Source organism: Salminus brasiliensis, chromosome 8 (assembly GCF_030463535.1).
Source record: "Salminus brasiliensis chromosome 8, fSalBra1.hap2, whole genome shotgun sequence".
Classification (NCBI taxonomy): domain Eukaryota; kingdom Metazoa; phylum Chordata; class Actinopteri; order Characiformes; family Bryconidae; genus Salminus; species Salminus brasiliensis.
Genome location: NC_132885.1, coordinates 37,591,776 through 37,611,406, shown reverse-complemented (window position 1 = coordinate 37,611,406; position 19,631 = coordinate 37,591,776). Strand labels below are relative to the sequence as shown.

Genomic DNA, 19,631 nt, shown 5'->3' with positions numbered 1-19,631 from the left:
AAGATTGCGTCGATTAGAGGTTCTGAATGCCAGCCCTGATTAATTAGGCAAAAATACACAAGAGGGAGTGCTATTGGGTGTACTATTGGGTGTACTGGATACTGGTAAATCCCACATAGTATAGATCAGTACATTAGTGTAGTGTGGTGTGCTGGCCCAGCTAAGGAATCAAAGCCTAGTTTTCCATGGGGAATGCAGTGTTGTTACTCACTATTTCACTGCAAATGTTACAGTAACAGAACCGATCAAAGAATGAAACTATCATGGATTGTTCTGTAGTGTATGCTTATGGTGTAAAACTGGCTCTATTAGTGTTTTCAAAACTAAGACTAAGGAGCAAATATTAAAGAAATATTACATTACAGAGTGTAAAATGTGCATTTAAAATGAATTGACAGCAAATCATCAGGTCAGTCAATCAAACTGAATCATATTCAATACTAAACAGAATACAAATAAATAAACTGCAGTATTAAATGTTTTAAATGCTCACAGTTAAGCACTTTTATTAGTGGCAGTATTTGACGTTACAGCATGAACCTTGAGTGTATTATTGCGATTATAGCACAGTTTAGTTATCACCATTTACTATTAGATTTAAGATAAAGAGGGCAAAAAAAATTATTTCTTTGTTTATCAACATTAAAATAGTAAAATAGTTCTATTGTATCAGGCACCACACAACTAAAACAACTATGCCATTCAGTCTTTATAGTCGAGGAACAGTTCATAATTTACCAATCATCAGGGTTACAAGCAACAGGCAAAACATTAGGTGATGTTACAGGTTATATTATTCCCATGGCTACACACACTGCCCAAACTGTTAAATATTATGAACTTACTTTTATAGAAAGCTGAACTTTGTTTTGTATCCACCCGCTCTATACATGAATGATCCATTCTTCCTTAAAAAAGGTACAGCATATCATGCTCCCTTTGATAGGCAGATCCAATTTCGTGCCTCAAACCACACAATGTACCCTACCTATCTATCTACCTACCTAACTAACAACAGTTTTAATGAATATTGCTCTGTTTTAAGCCTAATGAGTTTGTGTTCAGTGTACTTGCGTGTGGCTGAGTACACTGTGCGAATAACAACATGAAATCTCCAGCATTTAGGATTAGAACCAGTGATTAGAACCATAACAAATGAAATATAGTAAAGCCTCTAATGTCAAATATGTTGGCTAATATCTTTAAAATGTATGATGGCAGTCTTTCACTTGGAATCTTTTGTTGGAGTAGTACTCAAAGAGCTTTGGTCAGAGTGCCATTATTGTGCAGTATTGGCATTCCTACAATGTCTCTCAGCCAATCAAATTATGCAGTCAAAACTTACTGTGTATAATTTTCACAACCTGAGGCAATGAAAAATTAATTTTCAATGTCCGCAGTTTTTTTAAAGTAAAAAATGAAAGCACAACCAAAACTGCAACCTTAATATTTGCCAGTTCTTATACTGGGTTTGAAATAGCTGCCTTTTATCATCACAATATGTTAGAATGTATCTATTAGACTTCAAATCAGTTATTCACATTTACATGGCATTTGTTTGATGCTCTTAACAAGAGAAACTGAATCATGTTACACAGATAGGAGAATGTAGAGTTAGAAGTCCTGCCCAAGGACTCTTATTGGTGTAGTGTGGTGTGCTGGCCCAGCTAAGGAATCAAAGCCTAGTTTTCCATGGGGAATGCAGTGTTGTTACTCACTATTTCACTGCAAATGTTACAGTAACAGAACCGATCAAAGAATGAAACTATCATGGATTGTTCTGTAGTGTACGCTTATGGTGTAAAACTGGCTCTATTAGTGTTTTCAAAACTAAGACTAAGGAGCAAATATTAAAGAAATATTACATTACAGAGTGTAAAATGTGAATTTAAAATGAATTGACAGCAAATCATCAGGTCAGTCAATCAAACTGAATCATATTCAATACTAAACAGAATACAAATAAATAAACTGCAGTATTAAATGTTTTAAATGCTTACAGTTAAGCACTTTTTTTTGTTTTACCTGCTTTACCCTAAATCATACAGCAGTATTTATTAGGTATAAAAATATACATTTGGAGCAAACCAATAGCAGCTGAGACTGAGTACCGGTAAGATTGGATTGTGTGGCTTCCTAAGATACATCACAACTTAAACCAAAATGCAAAGACTGTTTTGATTGGCTTGGCCCAAGCTGTATCGAGTGGGTCTGGAGTATGGGATGCCTTCAGCTCTGCTAATGGCTACTCTGTTTGGATGCAAACAATGAAAAAGGAAACATCTGTCGAGCTAAGATTCTCTGCAGAGAGACACCCTCTGGCCTTCTTCCATCTTCCGCCAATACAGAACAGAATACTAATCATGAGTCCAGTCTGGCCTGGTCACACAGATGAGACTCCAAGATGCTCCTCTGGACTTGGCTTGAAATTCTGGGCGTTTTAAAACATTTTCTTGCCAATTATAAAGCCAGGCATGGAATGACACCCAAAAGCTACAAACAACTGTAAAGAAAGGTTCCATAAGTTGGGAGGTGAGATTTGTAATTTCCCACAATTTCTCCAGTTTACTTCCTACACTAATTTTTGTCCACTTCAAATTCTTGCAGCGTCTAAAGCAAGACAATATTAGGCCTCATTTACCAGTATCTTACATTTGTTTTAACATTTGTTCTTGAGAATAGTCTTAAAAAAAGTCTAAGCCAGATTCATGATGTGTTTTTAAACCACAGAACTGTTTACAGCTCTATTGTTCCAATGATGAATCCCATTGTCTTTGTAAATAGAACAAGTACCATATAAGAAAATAGTGGTGTATGTCCCACCTGTTGCTGTTCATGTGTAATAACTTGGTATATAACTATGGTATAAATGAATGTAACGTCCGATTTGAGACACTGAGAGTAACAGCTAGTGTTTTTTGTTCAAGGTGATGAGAAAGTCCAGTGCCATTTGGACAAACCTTTTAAGAACCTCTAAGCGAGGCACAGTGCATTGCATGGTATGGTATTGCATTGTGAAATGCTTTTAAATGGAGACAATCTTTATTTCTGGTAGCCATAAGGCACGTACAAACTCAAAGGATCTTTTTTTCTGTGCTTTGCTTTTCAATGCGCAATGTCACGGTCAGCACACAACTGTGAAACCAGTAGTTTCCCAATAACACTGCAGACATAAAACTGCCTTATCACTGTTCCTTTCCATTGTGAAGCTTTATAGATAACAGGCTTTCACATTTCTCCTACACAAAACATTTGTGTAGGCTACATGGTGGCTCACTCTCAATTTAGCCTTTAGACAACAGTATGACGGACACGAAATGACATGCAAATAGCTGTTTTTGTTCCGCTTAATCTACACGCCCTACCATAAAAAAGCCTCCACAACAACAGCCTAAATCCTGTGATTATGCTGAACATAATGATATACATCTTACAGCAAGATGTGTGTTAAAGTGTGAAAGCACAGCACCCTTGCACAGTGCTATTGTTAAATTAAATCACTCAACCAAGAAAAACACTTTCCTTAGCGAACATCCTGTTGAATCATGGGTTGCTAATAAACTCTGTAGGCACACATAAAGCAAGTGTATATATGCCTATGTCATTTTTTGGTGGGTTACATCATCACACTACACAGCTCGGCACAGAATTGTATATTTCTGGTCATGTATTGTCTTTGTTTATGATGGCTTTGTATTTATCTATGTAATCTTAGTGATTGATTTATTTATTATGTATTGTCTTTGTGATGCAATTTATTGCCATACATAATGAATGAATTTTATTCACATAATCCATCTAAGGCAAAGGCTTGTGCCTCTCACCTATGAGTCAATTTAGTATGTAGGATACCAGTCCATATTTTGTCAGAACTGAAGATGGTAATCAAGGGCTGGATAATACAACGTTGGCTGAGGATAATGCTAAGTTACACTTTTTAAGTGTGTTTGGCTGCAATTTAGCATCACAATCCCTCACAATTGCACTTAAGTGGTAGGCCTGCACTAAATCACACTTGTACAACAAATAAAACACCACTCAAAAAAACTTACTTTCTGCCTTCTTAGAATCATCTTTACAAAGAAGTGTTTAGTGTGCTTTTTTTTTTTGTGGGATTTAGTGTGAGATTCTTTTACATGCTCTTTGGTACAAAAGAGTACTGGTCTACAGCTATATCTACAGTTTTGTAAAAAGTAAACAAAACAAAACGTAAACAAAAGTATAAAAAATAAACAGTTACATAACAAAATGAATGTGATTAATAGACTGATTAGACTGAAACTCCAAAAAGTAGTTAACTAGTTGACTAGTCAAAAAACAGTCTTAGTTTAAAGATGTTAAATTAGTAAAATGTTAAATCAAGATATTAATTACAATTGTGCTAATTTACCGATTAAAATGTACTAATTAATAACATTTTAATAATGGTTCCCAATAATCAAATGAGTTGCTGTTGTAAACAGTCATATCAATAAATAAAATCTTAATTTTGTTCTGAAATAAAACTATTAATAAAACATAAAAAGGGTACAAGGTACCCAGCTAGGACCAGTTCAGACATTTCTATTTATCCATTCTTTTTTTTTTAATATACTACAATTTAATTAAGGATGTTCCTGTCTAATTAAATACTTTCATACTGCGTATCAGTCGACACCAATTATTATTGTCATTGTAGTATTGTAAAATATTGTAGTAAATATTGTTGCAGTAATCAATCACTTATAATCATTTAAAGTAATCAATCACTAAAAATAAATACAAACTTGTTCACCAAATTAAGATTTGCACCCTGCAGGCAATCATTACAGGCACCCTATATAGCCATCAGGTAAAAAAGTGCAACTTTCTATATATAAAGTTATGCTACTTAAATGCTATTTGAATGAATTCTGGGCTGGAAAAGGTGACACCAGACCCCTGATTCTTATTATCAGTAAGAATCTATAATCCTAACCATTTTCTTAAATAGGATTATAGGCAGATCTCAGAGTAAAGAAACACATGGGTGTAAAAATACTTCATAGGTACATACCGTCATGAGCTCCTTCTGGAAAGACTTCCTTTCTTTTCCCTCAGCAGCGTTGCAGTCTTCCTTAAGCTTCTCCAGAACAGAAGCCACTTTTTCAGCCTCGCTGTCTGGCTCTGTTCGACAAAAGTGTGTCAGAGGAAGGTTGACATAGCCCAAGGCATCAGCAAATGCTCTCCAGCTCCCCACGTTTTCCATCAATATAGTCCTCACTGAGGCATAGATGTAAGTGAGACATTTGCAGGGCTTGAGGATTTGGTCCAGGAGCACAGCAGAAGTCAAATCTGCCCCTTTGAAATTAACCGGTTTGACCTTTCCCATTATAAGAATGTTCTTTGCATGTACCAGCCCTATTTTGCCATGACAGAATCCAATATACCACTCTTTGGTCCAGAGATGTCCCTTAAGTTTGACCTTTTCATCGCTCAAAAGTGCCACCACATCTCCTTTCAGATACTCCAGCAAATACTGGTTCTTGGTCTGTCTAATGACAGTTTTCAGCAGCTTTCCAAATTTGAGGTTTTTGATTGGCCTGTCCTGGAACACGGGGTACTTTATGGTTGACACAAGAGGAGACAGGACAATTTTGTTCACTTCCTTTCTCTTCAAGAAGCGTCTCTGCACTGAGCCCCTCGTTGCTGCTTTTGGGGGAGGCGGCGGCGTTTGAACACAGAACTGGGCGAGGCTGCAGTCCTGGTCATCTTTGACCTGAACCCGCAAAGTGAAGTCAGAGATGTTTTCTGTGTCGCGGGCAGAGATCAGATAGATGAGGCGGGACACTTTGCCAAGTTTCAGCTGAAAACCCCTCACTATCCTTTCCTGCTCGTTGGCCTTCACTTCAAAATTTAACATGTTGGAATACATTCCGACTTGAAGGTCTTGAGGCTTTGCAAGGACAAACTGGTGTTTTCCCCACAACTGAAGGGTCACTGGTGGAGTGCAGTGTGACTGCTTCTTGACCTCACTTACAAGTAATGTTTTTGGAGCACAGTCATGGCCAAAGATGGCAACCACTGACTTGAAGGATGGATGGATATGTTTGGGACCGTATACACCAAGTGTAACCTTCTTTACCACGTGCTCCCAGACTGTAGCATAGGGGGCTACAACTTGGGCTTGAGCGACAACTGACACGTACGTGCACGGCTCTAAATTGTCCAGAGCCACTTGGACCGTATCTCCATACATATAAGCATGAGGAACTGGAACATAAGGTCCCTCCTTGCAGTCGCTCCTGACACAGATCACTTCGGCCTTTTGTCGGCTCTCCATCTTTACTACAACAGACACTTTCATCTCTAATGTTATGGTGGTTTTAGTTTCCATATTACTGAGCTTGACTTCCACTACCGGGCTCACTGTAGTACATCGGTCATTGTTTAGCTCGAGTGGTGGGTCCAGTAAAGCCTTCAAAGATATCTGCTGAGTGTCACCTGAGGCCACATGGCCTTCAGGCACATGGATGCTGATGCTAGTGTTTGGTAACTGAACAGCACCTCCTGAACTGTCCAGCTTGCATACAATGTTGGTCTCTATGGGCTGTGTTTGACCCCAGCCAGGGTTTTGTCCAATGGAATCTAGGTTATGGCAGGACCTTGCAAGTTTTCGATGGCTTAACCAGGCATTTTTGAAGTCCTCCCGACTTTGAAACTCTTCAGGTGCGGGTGCTTTCAAGCCACCAAAGAAACTCAAAAATTCTTGAGGTGCATCTGCTTGAGCTTGCAAAACAGACAGTTCTGACAAGCTGTAACAGCGCTTGCTTCTGTAAAATGGGTTGTCTCTTCGGAGGACCTGACTCTTCCCCGTGTTAGGAGATAAGCAGTTTCGGTCAAATATATTATTTCCGAAACCATTGATGTTAACAGTGCTGCCAGTTTTTGAGTCTGGAGAGACGGTGTCGAAACCGAGGACGTCTGCTGAACTCTGGACACTGTTTTGATCAGCAGTGCCTTGCGATGCACCATCGAGGAAAGGATTGGTAGACATCCGCCTAGTTACAAAAGGATTCCCGTTTTGAGGAAGAGCAGGTTTTATGAATGCAGACCACTCGCCGCGTTGCTCTACCTCTTTGGTCCCATCCTTAGAAATGTCACCTATACTGTCGATCATGCCACTGTCGCAGAAGGAAGAGTCTCGCTGTTTGATAGGCTGAACGTAAGCTGCTGGAATGTAACCCATCTCTGTATTATTGTGGGCATACCACCACTCGCCACCAGACGTGTCAAGAACATAAAGGAAGTCTCCTTTTGAAAACTTTAAGGTTGTGAAGCTTGATGGACAGTAATCCTTAATGGCAATAACTTCCCTAGCAGATCCAATTGAGGCAGTTGTATCCAGTCGCAAGGCACTAGGAGTAGGCACTGTAAAAAAAAACGAGAAAATTAAATCAGCACTCAAGATCAAAATTACCTACTGTTGAGAGCATAAAAAGGAATGCATAAACCATCTTAAAGACTACTGGCAGGTCATTTTCACAGTACCAAGCCTGGAAAAGAGAACAGAGATATACACCTTTAACATCGGTGAGGGTGGCTTCTGAAACTCCCTCGCTCAGATCAATGAGTGCTCCCTCAGACTTGCAGCGAGGGAGTGCGTTGTTGTTATTTGCTGAACGAATTCGATGGGCAGCCATGGTTGGTATTCTTGTGGTACTTCACAGTCTCTGTCAAGGTCCTCCTCCCATTGCTATCTTCCAACGACAACAGTAATCGTCAGCCGTTTATACAGTCTGTTGGGAAACGAAAACAAGATGAGATAATTGCTCAGCAGAAGATAACCTGAAAGTGCAACTGGTACCATTAGCAGTACTATACTCTATACTCTTTCTGAACTATTCTCAACAGCAAAATCTGTAAATATCCCTCATTCTTTGGACCTAAATGGGCAGATATATTCCACAGGGTTATGGGCTGAGACAATGTGAAAGCAGCAATGCGTTGTTTGAACTAGGGATGCCCCAAGTATTTGCTATATGAGTATTAGCTGTGAACTATATTGACCATATCACATCACAGTGCTTCTTTCCTCTCACATTACCTACACTTGTGTGTAAAAAAAAAATGTGTCAGCAAATTAGAGTCTAGCACAACCTATAAACTCAATGAACATTTTACATCTACATTTATGGCATTTAGCTGACACTCTTATCCAGAGCAACTTACAAGGTTACTCATATTACAGAGGTGGGCCAATGTAGTGTTAGGAGTCTTGCGCAAGGACTCTTATTGGTGTAGCGCAGCATAGTCACCCAGACTGGGAATCGAACCCTGGTCTCCCACATGGTGTTGTTGTAACTTAATGGCAGGTGGTGGTGTTATCTGTTGCGCCACACCAACCAACATGGCAGAGATATTATTATATATATATTATAGGTACGAACCCTGGTTACAAAAGACTTAGCCCATAAAATATCACTGTAATATGTAATGTTTATGCCGTTGCAGTTTCACATATTACCTAACAGCTTTCTGCAACCCTAACAGTCAAATCTGGTTCCAAATTATTTCCACTATTATTGCATAACGAGCCACACCATCAATACAAAACGTGCACTTTGTCGTGACATGTCGTAGGGAGAAACTGGAAAGGGAAAAATGTTTCTCCTTGTCTAGACAGGTTTCCCTGGCTCATTCCAAAACTCCTCCAGTACACTGGAGCACAAATGAAACCTCGGGAGAGTTTAACTGGTTCTTCAAACCTCTTTTCCTGTCATGTTTTCTGGCACGTTCATAAGTGTACCTTTATTTGATTGTTTCTTTGCTTGTACTGTAAGATTGTGCCCAGTCTTTTAAGATGCTTAGAGATACAATCACAGCTTATGTGGAGAAACCAGAATGACTGTACAGAATGTAGCAGGCAAACTTAAGCACTCTAAAAAAGGCCAGACTGTTTAGCTTTAATAACTATAAAGTCATATTCTTACACACAAATGAGTAAAGCAATGTCATATAGCGTAATTACTGTACTAGATGGCAGGCATGTGAAAGTAGGTGGTTGATTGAAACTGAAAAGGATTTCATTGGAGTTTCACTTCCTCTATTGTGGAATGGTTTCCGTAGCATTCTGTGCCATAATTCAAATATAAGGGGGACTAAGAGGACCCACTGAGTGGTCTGAACTGTTCGGTTTATGTTTTCGTGCCGGTCAGAAATCTTTAACCTACAGACTGACTTCATGAGCCAGTAGCCTGCAGTTTAGCATTTATTACAGTTAAGTAGCAATCAAAAGCTGGTATTCACTGGTTTAAAATTTCAGGTGTCGTACCAAGAAATCACCATGCAGCTCTGCAACTATGAAGATCCAACACTGCTTGTGACTGCTCTCAAGGGCAGCTGATGTTTTACATTACCTCAGAATTATAGAGTAGTATTGATGGCATGTATTTTAATACTTCATAAAAATCAATTGACAAAGATCTGAAAGAAAAGAATTTCACAGTTGTAAAAACTACACGCTTCTACATTTTGGGCCATATGTCAAATATGTTGATGCAAGGCTGGATCGACACAGTGCCTTAGTTGAGCAGACGTAGAGTGATCACTGAGGGGAGACCTTGCGTACTCTTAAGGCTGATCTCAGACAGAGAAAGCTCTTCAGAAGCACACATCAGTGGTTTCCATGGGTACCACCTTGAAGAGGAATGGCATTTACACAAGTGTATCCTCAGACAAACAGCCAAGCGTTCCACTGTGAAGGTCTCGCACTAACCAGCCTTTTTATTGCTTCGCCCAGTATAAACCTGTACACAATCAGGCACGATTTCCAAGACGTACTGGCTGACACTATGTGCAGAAAATCGGTATGGCTGTATTTTTGTACAGACATGCTTATAATTATCCACCTTTTTATCATATTTTTTGGGAAGCTTTTTAACACAAGTAGCAAACATCTTAAATAAGTGGAGGTTACATGACAATTACATGCTAAAGCCTCATACACGTGTCTCACACTGCAGGTTGACAGTGTTTCCTCTAGGATTTGTTCAGCAGCTGCGGCATTCCCAACCCCATCAGCCCTCCCCGCCATTACGAAATGTCAAATGATCCAGTGAAACTAGACAGCAAAACAAACTTTGTAAAGTATTTAATCAGATCCACTTATGCATATGGCATCTTTCTCCCGCTGTGAACAGGCAGTTTTTTTTACTGAAAGATAAGAGCTGTACAAGGCTGGGCTAATAACACTAACTGAGGTACCCTGGCCTTAGCATTTGTTTGTTTACCAAAAGACTGTCCGCCTTTCTCTATGTAAATGTCAAGTCACATGTGATCCACTGTGGCTTTCTGTTGACTCAATATGGCTTTAACTTAAATGTAGGGCGCCTCCGGTGTGCGACGGGCTTCACATTACATTGCAAATGATTTTTTTTCAAATGTAAAACTAACAGTAACGACGTAAGCAAGTTTAAAGTTCAAAATTTCTCTCTTCTCTCCTCGACCTGTCTTTATTTTACTTCCTTAATCCGTCATTTCTAATTAAAAAGCCCTCTGTTTTGTAATTGCAATTTCTATTAATGCATAAAGATGCATAAACTTTGCATATCGGTTAATACCCGATACATTTGCTGAATTAATAAACCGTGTACCTGACCTTGTGGGAGAGACTTAAGGCATCAGGATTGACTTAAACATTACTTTACTAATGTTGTAAAACAAAGTATTACAAATGAACACAGATATAAATGTACTATTGCTATCTATTTGTCACTAAAATAAGGGACCTTGACACAGCATACAAATATATATTCAAAATAACTTCTTAAAATATATTTAAATAAATAAAATGTATCAGTCAAAACTAAAAATAAGTAGCTTCACTATGTCAAACACACAAACTATAAATATTTTTTAAATATTTAGCGTAAAGTCATTTAAAATAAAACCTTACAGCTGAACCTGAGATTAAATAACTAATTTTGTCAAACATATAAGTAGTCCAAACACTGAAAACGTGCAACACTGCTTGTGACTGCTCTCAAGGGCAGCTGATGTTTTACATTACCTCAGAATTATAAAGTAGTATTTGATGGCATGTAATGGAAAGTCATTTGTTTTCACCAATATGCAAATACTACTTACTTAAAGTTAAAAACACAGTTTGACTTCATTGCTGATCCTTTTTCCTTTATCCTTAAGGAGTATCAAGGGTCCACTACCTTGCAAAGACAAATGAAAGTAGTTGAAAAATGCCTTTTCAAACCTTTTTCCTTTTTTCATTATTTATGAAATTGAATAAGAAATGATTTAGATTGTGAAAAGTGGTTAAAAAAAGTGCCTGAAATTTTTCCCTTAGAGCACTAACGTCTCCTGAAGAGTGCTGGGGTGGGATGAGATGACTTCATGCTCCAGATGTAGTTAAATATTGTAATTTAATGAGAGCCACTAGAATTTTAATGGCTGTCCCTAACCAACATTGGCCAGCGTGACTCTTGTTGTTGCTTTTATAACGGCTCTCACAAAAGACCTTCCTTCCGATTGGCTCTTGTCCAGTGTTAAGCAATCTGACAGCCTGTTTGTGAAATACTCTGCAAAGGCGTTCACATGAAGTGTTCATATTCTTTGAATGTGCAAAGAGTCACAAACATTACTGTGTGTAGTTTAGCTCAAATGATAAAAAACAATTATGCAAATGCGGGTGACTAATGTTGGTATTGGCAGGTAGCTGTTTCAAATGCTCACATTATTGGTACTGGATAAATACTGATATTTCATGCCATTATTGTTCCCACAAGAACAGTTTGTTTAGCTCCATCTGAATGGAAGAGAACAGAAATGAAAAACAAGAGCGTTGGGATTGTGAGTAGAAAACTGAAACACAGCTCTGGTAGTGGGCTGTGTTGCCATACCCCATTGAAACTCATCAATCATTTTAAGAGTGATGGGATTTTCCTGCTGCATGAGGTGCTAACCATGATAAAATAAAAACCATGGGCAACACTCTTCATCAAACTGGTGTGGCTCCTAATGTCAGAAGTTTCGGTATCAATAACCAAAAAACAAACAACTAAATAATCATTAATACCAGAAGCACATACCCTGATCAATTTAGAAATCAATATACTTTCATAAACAATTCAACTGAGAAATGCTTGCATTTGTATTTATTTAAATGCAAAAGATAAATATTAACATCATTAGAAATTAGGAATGCACCAATTCTGAGCCAAAGCTGACATTTATCATCTGCATATCTGCTGATAACATTAATAAAAAGAAGAGATTTAAGCTACTTATACATGGAGTGGTGTTGCAAAGGAGATGTAATCCTACCAGAGGGTAATATGACATCAGTAAAATGAACGAAACATAGCTTAAATAATGTTTCTGTTATGCAAAATACATTCCCAGATAGCAATGTGATGTTAAATTATTGATTTTTATTTTGATGATCAGAATCATCATTTTGGTTGAGGTTGCCATTTTGATATTAGTACTGTGTTGGATTAACAATGTAAGTAATAAGTAACGTAAGTATTAAGTATTGGTGAAAGTTTCTATGACGTTGGATATACATTGAGTTATAGCTGACTGGGAGATCATGTGACAGAGGAGAAGTTAGCTCACTCAGTATTTTTGATAATGTAAAAATGTTCTGTTTTGAAACGTTTCTCACTATTGGTAACACACAGCAGTTGTAACTTATTATTGTTTAATTTAAAGCATTAACTAAATTACCTTTACATTATACTGTGGCAAAATGCCTGGATGTGACTAGCTAACTATGTTCTATTACTCGATTAGATAATGTCAGGCTAGCACACTGCATAAACTAGTCCACCTTTACTGTCATTATCATGGGAAGCTAGCTAATGTTAGTGTGGATGGTGCGGTTTTAATCATCCTGAGGAAATTTTAGGAGCTAGGTAACATCTTTAATGGGTATCAACTTTATAGGTTTTAAATAAGTATCGACTTTAATGTTTTAAACAAGGTTGTAAAATCTGTAAACCTTTTCACATTGCCGAGCTTTTTGGAGAAGCTTTTTAAAATATAGTAATGACTTTCTTGCCTTGAATGTGCTGTAGACTCTGCTACGCACCGGATTGCTTAGGTGGAACAGGTCGCCAGACAAGTGCTGCACCTCCTGATCTGGGACGTGAACTGAGAGCATGAACATAAACACAGTGAAGAACAACCTCACGCAGGGTCAAATTATAACATGGATATTTGATGTAGTTTAGCATATGATCGTGATAATATTATATGTCCTTAGCTCTGCAAGGTTTAATTTCCAAGATTCACATTCAAGTAATTTTTAGTAAGCAGTACAAAAAGTAGAAAAACATTCAAAGTTTTTGGTAATGTATGTATTTATTCTCTACAAATGTATTTATGCAGATATTTATGCAAATGTATTTATATCTTACTGTGCTGATGTTTACTGATATTTGACAAAGTCTCTTTTCACTTCTTTTCCTATTCTGCTTTTCACAAAATTGACCAAATATACAAAATATTTAACATATTTTACTGCAGAAATAGGATTTTTAAAAGGTTTAATGATGGAAGCAGTTTTGGTTTTCTGTAGATTTTTGTTAAAAATTAAATGTTTTTTTTAATATTAGTTTATGGTGCAAATTAATAATGAAGCAAGTTCATGAAGTTTATGAAATAAAGTTTAACGTTAATTTAATAATATCTATTCAATATTGCTATCTGGGTTGAATTGCCACTTTCTGGCATTATGTGAATGTGGCACTTGTTCTGTACATTCTATCCAGATTTCATAATGAATGGACCAATAGAAATGCTCCAAAATGACGATGCGATTTATTTATTTATTTTACATTTTTTTTGATATATTTATTTTACATTGACTCCCATCAAAGTTAAGGCGTTTTGGAGATAAAATATCATCGCTGTTTGCGTGACAGCGATGATATTTAAGTGCAACAACCCCACTGCAGAGTCACCAACACATTCTGCTCTTCCAGAGTACAATAAATCTGTCTGATGCATATAACATTTTAAACGATCCTCATCTTCCAGTGATATCACTGTGCATCTCTAACGACAATTCAGACAAATCAGATTAATAAAGAATGCTTGGTCGGTTCAGAATTATCATATGAAGAAAAATCTAACTGGATTGAGCAGTCGTTCTTATTGTGAAGCAAACAAGGACTTGGACAGTGGCATCTAAATGCCCTGCAGGAAAACCAGGAGGAAATGCCTTTGTGATGAGGAGTCGTCAGAGGCCCCTTAAACTGCCTTAACACTGTCCAGTCACAAGGGGTGAACAACTTTTGAAACGATTTAACCCCTCAAGAGGGCAATACACAATGACAGACGCGAACATTGTATGATTTTAGGGTCAGGTTGTGCATTTAAACACATCGGTTGCACCCGAGGTAGCAGCTATGTGTAGACTATTTAAATAATAATGTAATTAAAATACTATGCATTGATGGCAGCATTACTATACTGAAAAAAATTATATACATCAGCTTGAACATATTTAAGCTTGTTTTGTGGAGCTATCCCACTTTTTCTCACAGTCTTGCTCACCTTCAGTACAGAATACAGTACAGGCTAAAGACTGTTAGGTGACTTACTTGCTTGGCTCTTGCATCACATAGCACAAACTTCCCTGTCTTCACTCCACTGTCGTTTTTATCTGGTTTATCTGTGGAGAAAAAACGTCAGAGGTCATTTTAAAAGGCTGGCAGATTCCCAGCTGACCACCAACATCGATAGACGTTATCTGGTGGAATGTAAGTCGTGACATTTGCCGTCCAAAATTTCATGTCAGGACAACTTCAATTTCTAATGCCGAAGTCTATCTGACATAGAATAGTGATGACATCTGACACTGATCTTAAGCTGTTAAGAAACCAAAATCCAACATCTGCCAAACTTCCAAATGCCAACATCATACTGATGTCAAATAAGAACATTTACTAGTATGGTTTGGTGACCAAAACCCAACCTCTGCTGAACCTCATAATGTTAATGTCCACACAATGTTATATTCTAATATTGTAAGATGCTGATTTGTTGTTGGCTTTAAGGAACCACAACTGAATATCTGTCCAACGTTGGAGCTTGATGTGAACCCAATGTTGCTTTTGGCAGTGCCTTGGACTTCCAACCAAATTTCAACATCTGTACAACGCTGGGTTCAGACGTCAACCTGATTTTCATTTTCAACTAACAACATCGGTCTAATGTTGGAGGTTGAAGTAAACCCAATGTTGTTTTCTTTGGCAAACACTTGACTTTGATTTCCAACCAAAATTCAACATCTGTACAACGTTGGGTTCTGACATCAACACAATATTCATTTTCAACCAAAATCCTACGTCTGTACAACGTTGTTTTTTAATGATACGTGAATTTGATTTTCAACCCAAATTCAACATCTGTACAACGTTGGGGTTTGCAGTCAACCAGTTTTCATTTTCAACTAACAACATCTGTCTAATGTTGGAACTTGAAGTAAACTACCAATGTTGTTTTCTTTGCTGGATACGTGACTTTGATTTTCAACCAAAATTCAACACAACCCAATGTTGGGTTCTGACATCAACCCGATATTAATTTTAAACCTAAATTCAACATCTGTACAACGTTGGAGCCTGCAGTCAACCCAAAGTTTTTTGTTGGCAGATACGTGACTGTAATTTCCAACCAAAATGTAACATCTGTACAATGCTGGGTTCTGATGTCAACCTGATTTTCCTTTTCAACTAACAACATCGGTCTAATGTTGGAGTTTGAAGTAAACCCAATGTTGTTTTCTTTGGAGGATACGTGACTTTGATTTTCGACCAAAATGTAACATCTGTACAATGTTGGAGCCTGCTGTCAAATTAATGCTGATTTTTGGCGGATATGTGACTTTAATTTTCCAACCAAAATTCAACATCTGTACAACATTGGGTTCTGATGTAACCAGATTTTTATTTTCAACTAACAACATCTGTCTAATGTTGGAGCTTGAAGTAAACCCAGTGTTGTTTTCTTTGGAGGATACGTGACTTTGATTTCCAACCAAATTTCAACATCTGTACAACGTTGGGTTCTGAAGTCAACCCGATATTGATTTTCAACGTCTGTACAACGTAGTTTTTTAACAGATATGTGACTTTGATTTTCAGTCCAAATTCAACATCTGTACAACGTTGGGTTCTGAAGTCAACCCGATATTAATTTTCAACGTCTGTACAACGTAGTTTTTTAACGGATATGCGACTTTGATTTTCAGTCCAAATTCAACATCTGTACAACGTTGGGTTCTGAAGTCAACCCGATATTAATTTTCAACGTCTGTACAACGTAGTTTTTTTAACGGATATGTGACTTTGATTTTCAGTCCAAATTCAACATCTGTACAACATTGGGTTCTGATGTAACCAGATTTTTATTCTCAACTAACAACATCTGTCTAATGTTGGAGCTTGAAGTAAACCCAGTGTTGTTTTCTTTGGAGGACACGTGACTTTGATTTCCAACCAAATTTCAACATCTGTACAACGTTGGGTTCTGAAGTCAACCAGATATTAATTTTCAACATCTGTACAACGTAGTTTTTTAATGGATATGTGAGTTTGATTTTCAATCCAAATTCAACATCTGTACAACGTTGGGTTCTGAAGTCAACCCGATATTAATTTTCAACGTCTGTACAACATAGTTTTTTAACGGATATGTGACTTTTCAGAATTTTCAGTCCAAATTCAACATCTGTACAACGTTGGGTTCTGAAGTCAACCCGATATTAATTTTCAACGTCTGTACAACATAGTTTTTTAACGGATATGTGACTTTTCAGAATTTTCAGTCCAAATTCAACATCTGTACAACGTTGGAGCCTGCTGTCAAATCAATGTTGATTTTTGGCAGATATGACTTTACTATCCAACCAAGATTTAGCACTAACGTCTATCCAACGTTGGGCTTTTGACGGCAAACCGATTTTAATTTTCAACTAAGTCAAGGTCTGTCTTACGTTAGAGTCCAACGTGTTTCTGAGGTCAATCAGACGTTTGGCTCCTGCTGGGGTTCGTGCAGGTATGGGGCAGAATGGCGTCCAGTCCGTTTTAGGAGTTTCCCCTCAGTGATCTTAATAATCTGCAAAATTAAAGAAGTTAGAGGCGGTGGAAGTCGAGCAGACAGCGACAGGGCAGCTGGATGAACAGGGCTGGGGCTAGACTGCAGCTTCACGCTGGTGAGGTTGGTTGGGGAAGCCCGTGCCGGGAGTCGGTCAGTGAGCACTGCCCAATTTAACCGTTACAGACGACGAAGACCGCTCGAGCGCGGAGCATCAACAATTCGCCAAGTTGGGCTGCACTGAGCAAAGTAGACAAGACTGAATCACAGACAGGCTATCTGAGTTGTAGGATATGAATAAAGGCATAAACACGTGAATAAGTTTCATATACTCACTTTAATAACGATAAAGCTCCGTAAAGGGGCTGTGAGAGGGTCCGTTACCGAGGCAGCGAGAGGAGCTCAGCAGAGAGCCCGAGAAACTCTGAGGGCTCAGTGGTGACGACACGGCGGTGGGCGGGGCCTTCCCGAGGAGCTGACTACACACATATTAGCTAGTTAAGATATACGTATATATTTTTTTAATTATTATTTTTTTAAGATTAATTATTTAATTTGAGTTTATTACTAATTATTTAATTATTTATTATTTTAATTAAAAAATAATACAAATACAATAACATGGGGTACCGCAGCAACCACCTGTGACATCATTCTAACAACCTAGCTACTCACTACAATCTCATAGCAACTGCCTAGCAACCACCAGGCAACACCTTAGCAAGCTACTCATTAAGCAACACCATAACTTAGCAAAACCAGAGCAACCATCTAAAATACCATAGCAACCACTTAGAAAAAAAAAAAAATATGGCTGCACAATTCCTCAACAGCAGTAAGAGCAGCAGTGTTGTACGGTTTATTAGCACTTCTATCTATGTGTAAATGTATAATGCACTGATAACAGGGTTGTGGGTTCGATTCCCAAGCTGCCACTGTTGGGCCCTTGAGCAAGGCCCTTTACCCTCTCTGCTCCCCGGGCACTGGAGTTGGCTGCCCACCGCTCTGGGTGTGTGTGTGTACTCACTGCCCCTAACACATGTGTGTGTGTGAGTGTGTGTTCACTACCAGATGGGTTAAATGCGGAGGACACATTTCGCTGTACAGTGTACAGTGACAAATACGTGCACCTTTACCTTTTACCTTTAACTGGTATCGCTACCAGTGCGAAACTGGTTACACCTGTACGAAAATATTAGTAGACCACCAAAACTGCAGACATCACCAAAATGTTCTCTAACTGGACCTTATTGAATTTGAATGAGATACCCTGGTTCAGAGCGTCCATCATTAGCTTACCTTCCATTGCACTTTATTACACTTCTCACCGTCCAAGTCATCCCGAACACATTCAATGATGTGGAAGTCTGCACTTTGGGGTGGAAATGCTTCACCCCAAAGTTTCTTGATCCACAGCACTGATTCGTCTTGGATGTCGTTCATCTAAAGAGGGGCAGTTTTGGTGGTCTATATGATCTAATATTTTAAATAACCAGCTGGTGTAAATCAGGACCCTTTCTCTTTGGGGCAATGTCTGCTCAGTCTGACTGATGTATTTGATTATGGCTTGCATTTTGCTTTTGCTAATCAAGCAAATCAGGCGGTCGTTGTCTTATTACTGACCCATAACAGGTCTTCTGTGCCTTACTGGCAAAATTAAAACAGACTAAAATAATAAAGAAAGTACTAAAATAATGAAGTTCACTTGGTCACCCTGTCTGGCTTTAAATCATTGGCTGGTTTGTGGCGCCCTCTGCTGGACATCAAGCAATAGAACAGCAACTCTCCAACTCTTCAAGGCATTCTGTAGTAAAGATATATAGATAAAAACATAGATATAGTTCTATACAATGGCCTTCATTATGTTGAGGACAAATGCACATTGTTCCTTAAGATGGCCCTCAAGGAATCAACCAATCAGACGTAATTAAAGTAGTAGTAATATAGTAGTAATAGTATATAGTAGTAATGTAGTAGATGTAGTAATTCAAGTACGCAGTCCAGACTTAAATTTAAGGGTATTTGCATACATTAAGGGTATATACTTACATGTTGAAATTGTAGCTTTATTTTTTTTACACAGTCTCCCTCATTTCAGTTCTAATATCTGCATTTTTAAAGCATAAAGCATGAAGTTGTACCAATGAGATTAACACTCTTACTTAATTACAAATGATAAAGTTATTAATAAATGTATTATAACCCACTGAGAGCATAGTAAGCAGACCAGGAGGGCTTAAACATGGGCCCTACCTTGCTTGTACACTGCATATGAGGCCTAGATGGGACCCAGGTGATCTAAAACTGGGCTGAGCTGAAACTATGAGGCCCATTTGGGAGGCTCAACTGGGTGCCAGTAAAAACGCATGTGCAAACCCACTCCCACAGCCCATGCCCATCCTGAAACCCACCTCTTCCATGTTCCACCCATGTGAACATGTTGGCTGGGCAATAGCCAATTTACTATGTTTGAGAAACATAGTCCTGGTCAAGAGTTCCTCCAAAGGCTGGAATTTCTCCTGGACAGGGTACCAGTCCATCACAGGCTACCA

At 38.3% G+C, this 19,631-nt stretch overlaps 1 protein-coding gene across 3 annotated transcripts in view; it reads right to left on the bottom strand.

Moving 5' to 3' along the window:
• The window catches only part of LOC140561355 (SH3 domain-binding protein 4-like), a 31,575-nt gene extending 14,093 nt beyond the window's left edge, over nt 1–17,482 (bottom strand). The window contains exons 1-6 of one of the 3 annotated variants that reach the window (XM_072686512.1): nt 17,416–17,482; nt 16,979–17,100; nt 14,583–14,653; nt 13,037–13,128; nt 7,541–7,757; nt 5,036–7,389 (exon numbers count right to left, since the gene is read on the bottom strand). In XM_072686512.1, coding sequence (XP_072542613.1) covers nt 5,036–7,389; nt 7,541–7,661 — 2,475 coding nt within the window. In that variant the 5' untranslated portion in view covers nt 7,662–7,757; nt 13,037–13,128; nt 14,583–14,653; nt 16,979–17,100; nt 17,416–17,482. Of the gene's footprint in view, nt 1–5,035; nt 7,390–7,540; nt 7,758–11,106; nt 11,184–13,036; nt 13,129–14,582; nt 14,654–16,978; nt 17,101–17,415 lie in introns of all 3 variants that reach the window. The other 2 variants (XM_072686514.1, XM_072686513.1) reach the window with 2 other exon arrangements.
• Between the last annotated feature and the right edge of the window lie 2,149 nt (nt 17,483–19,631).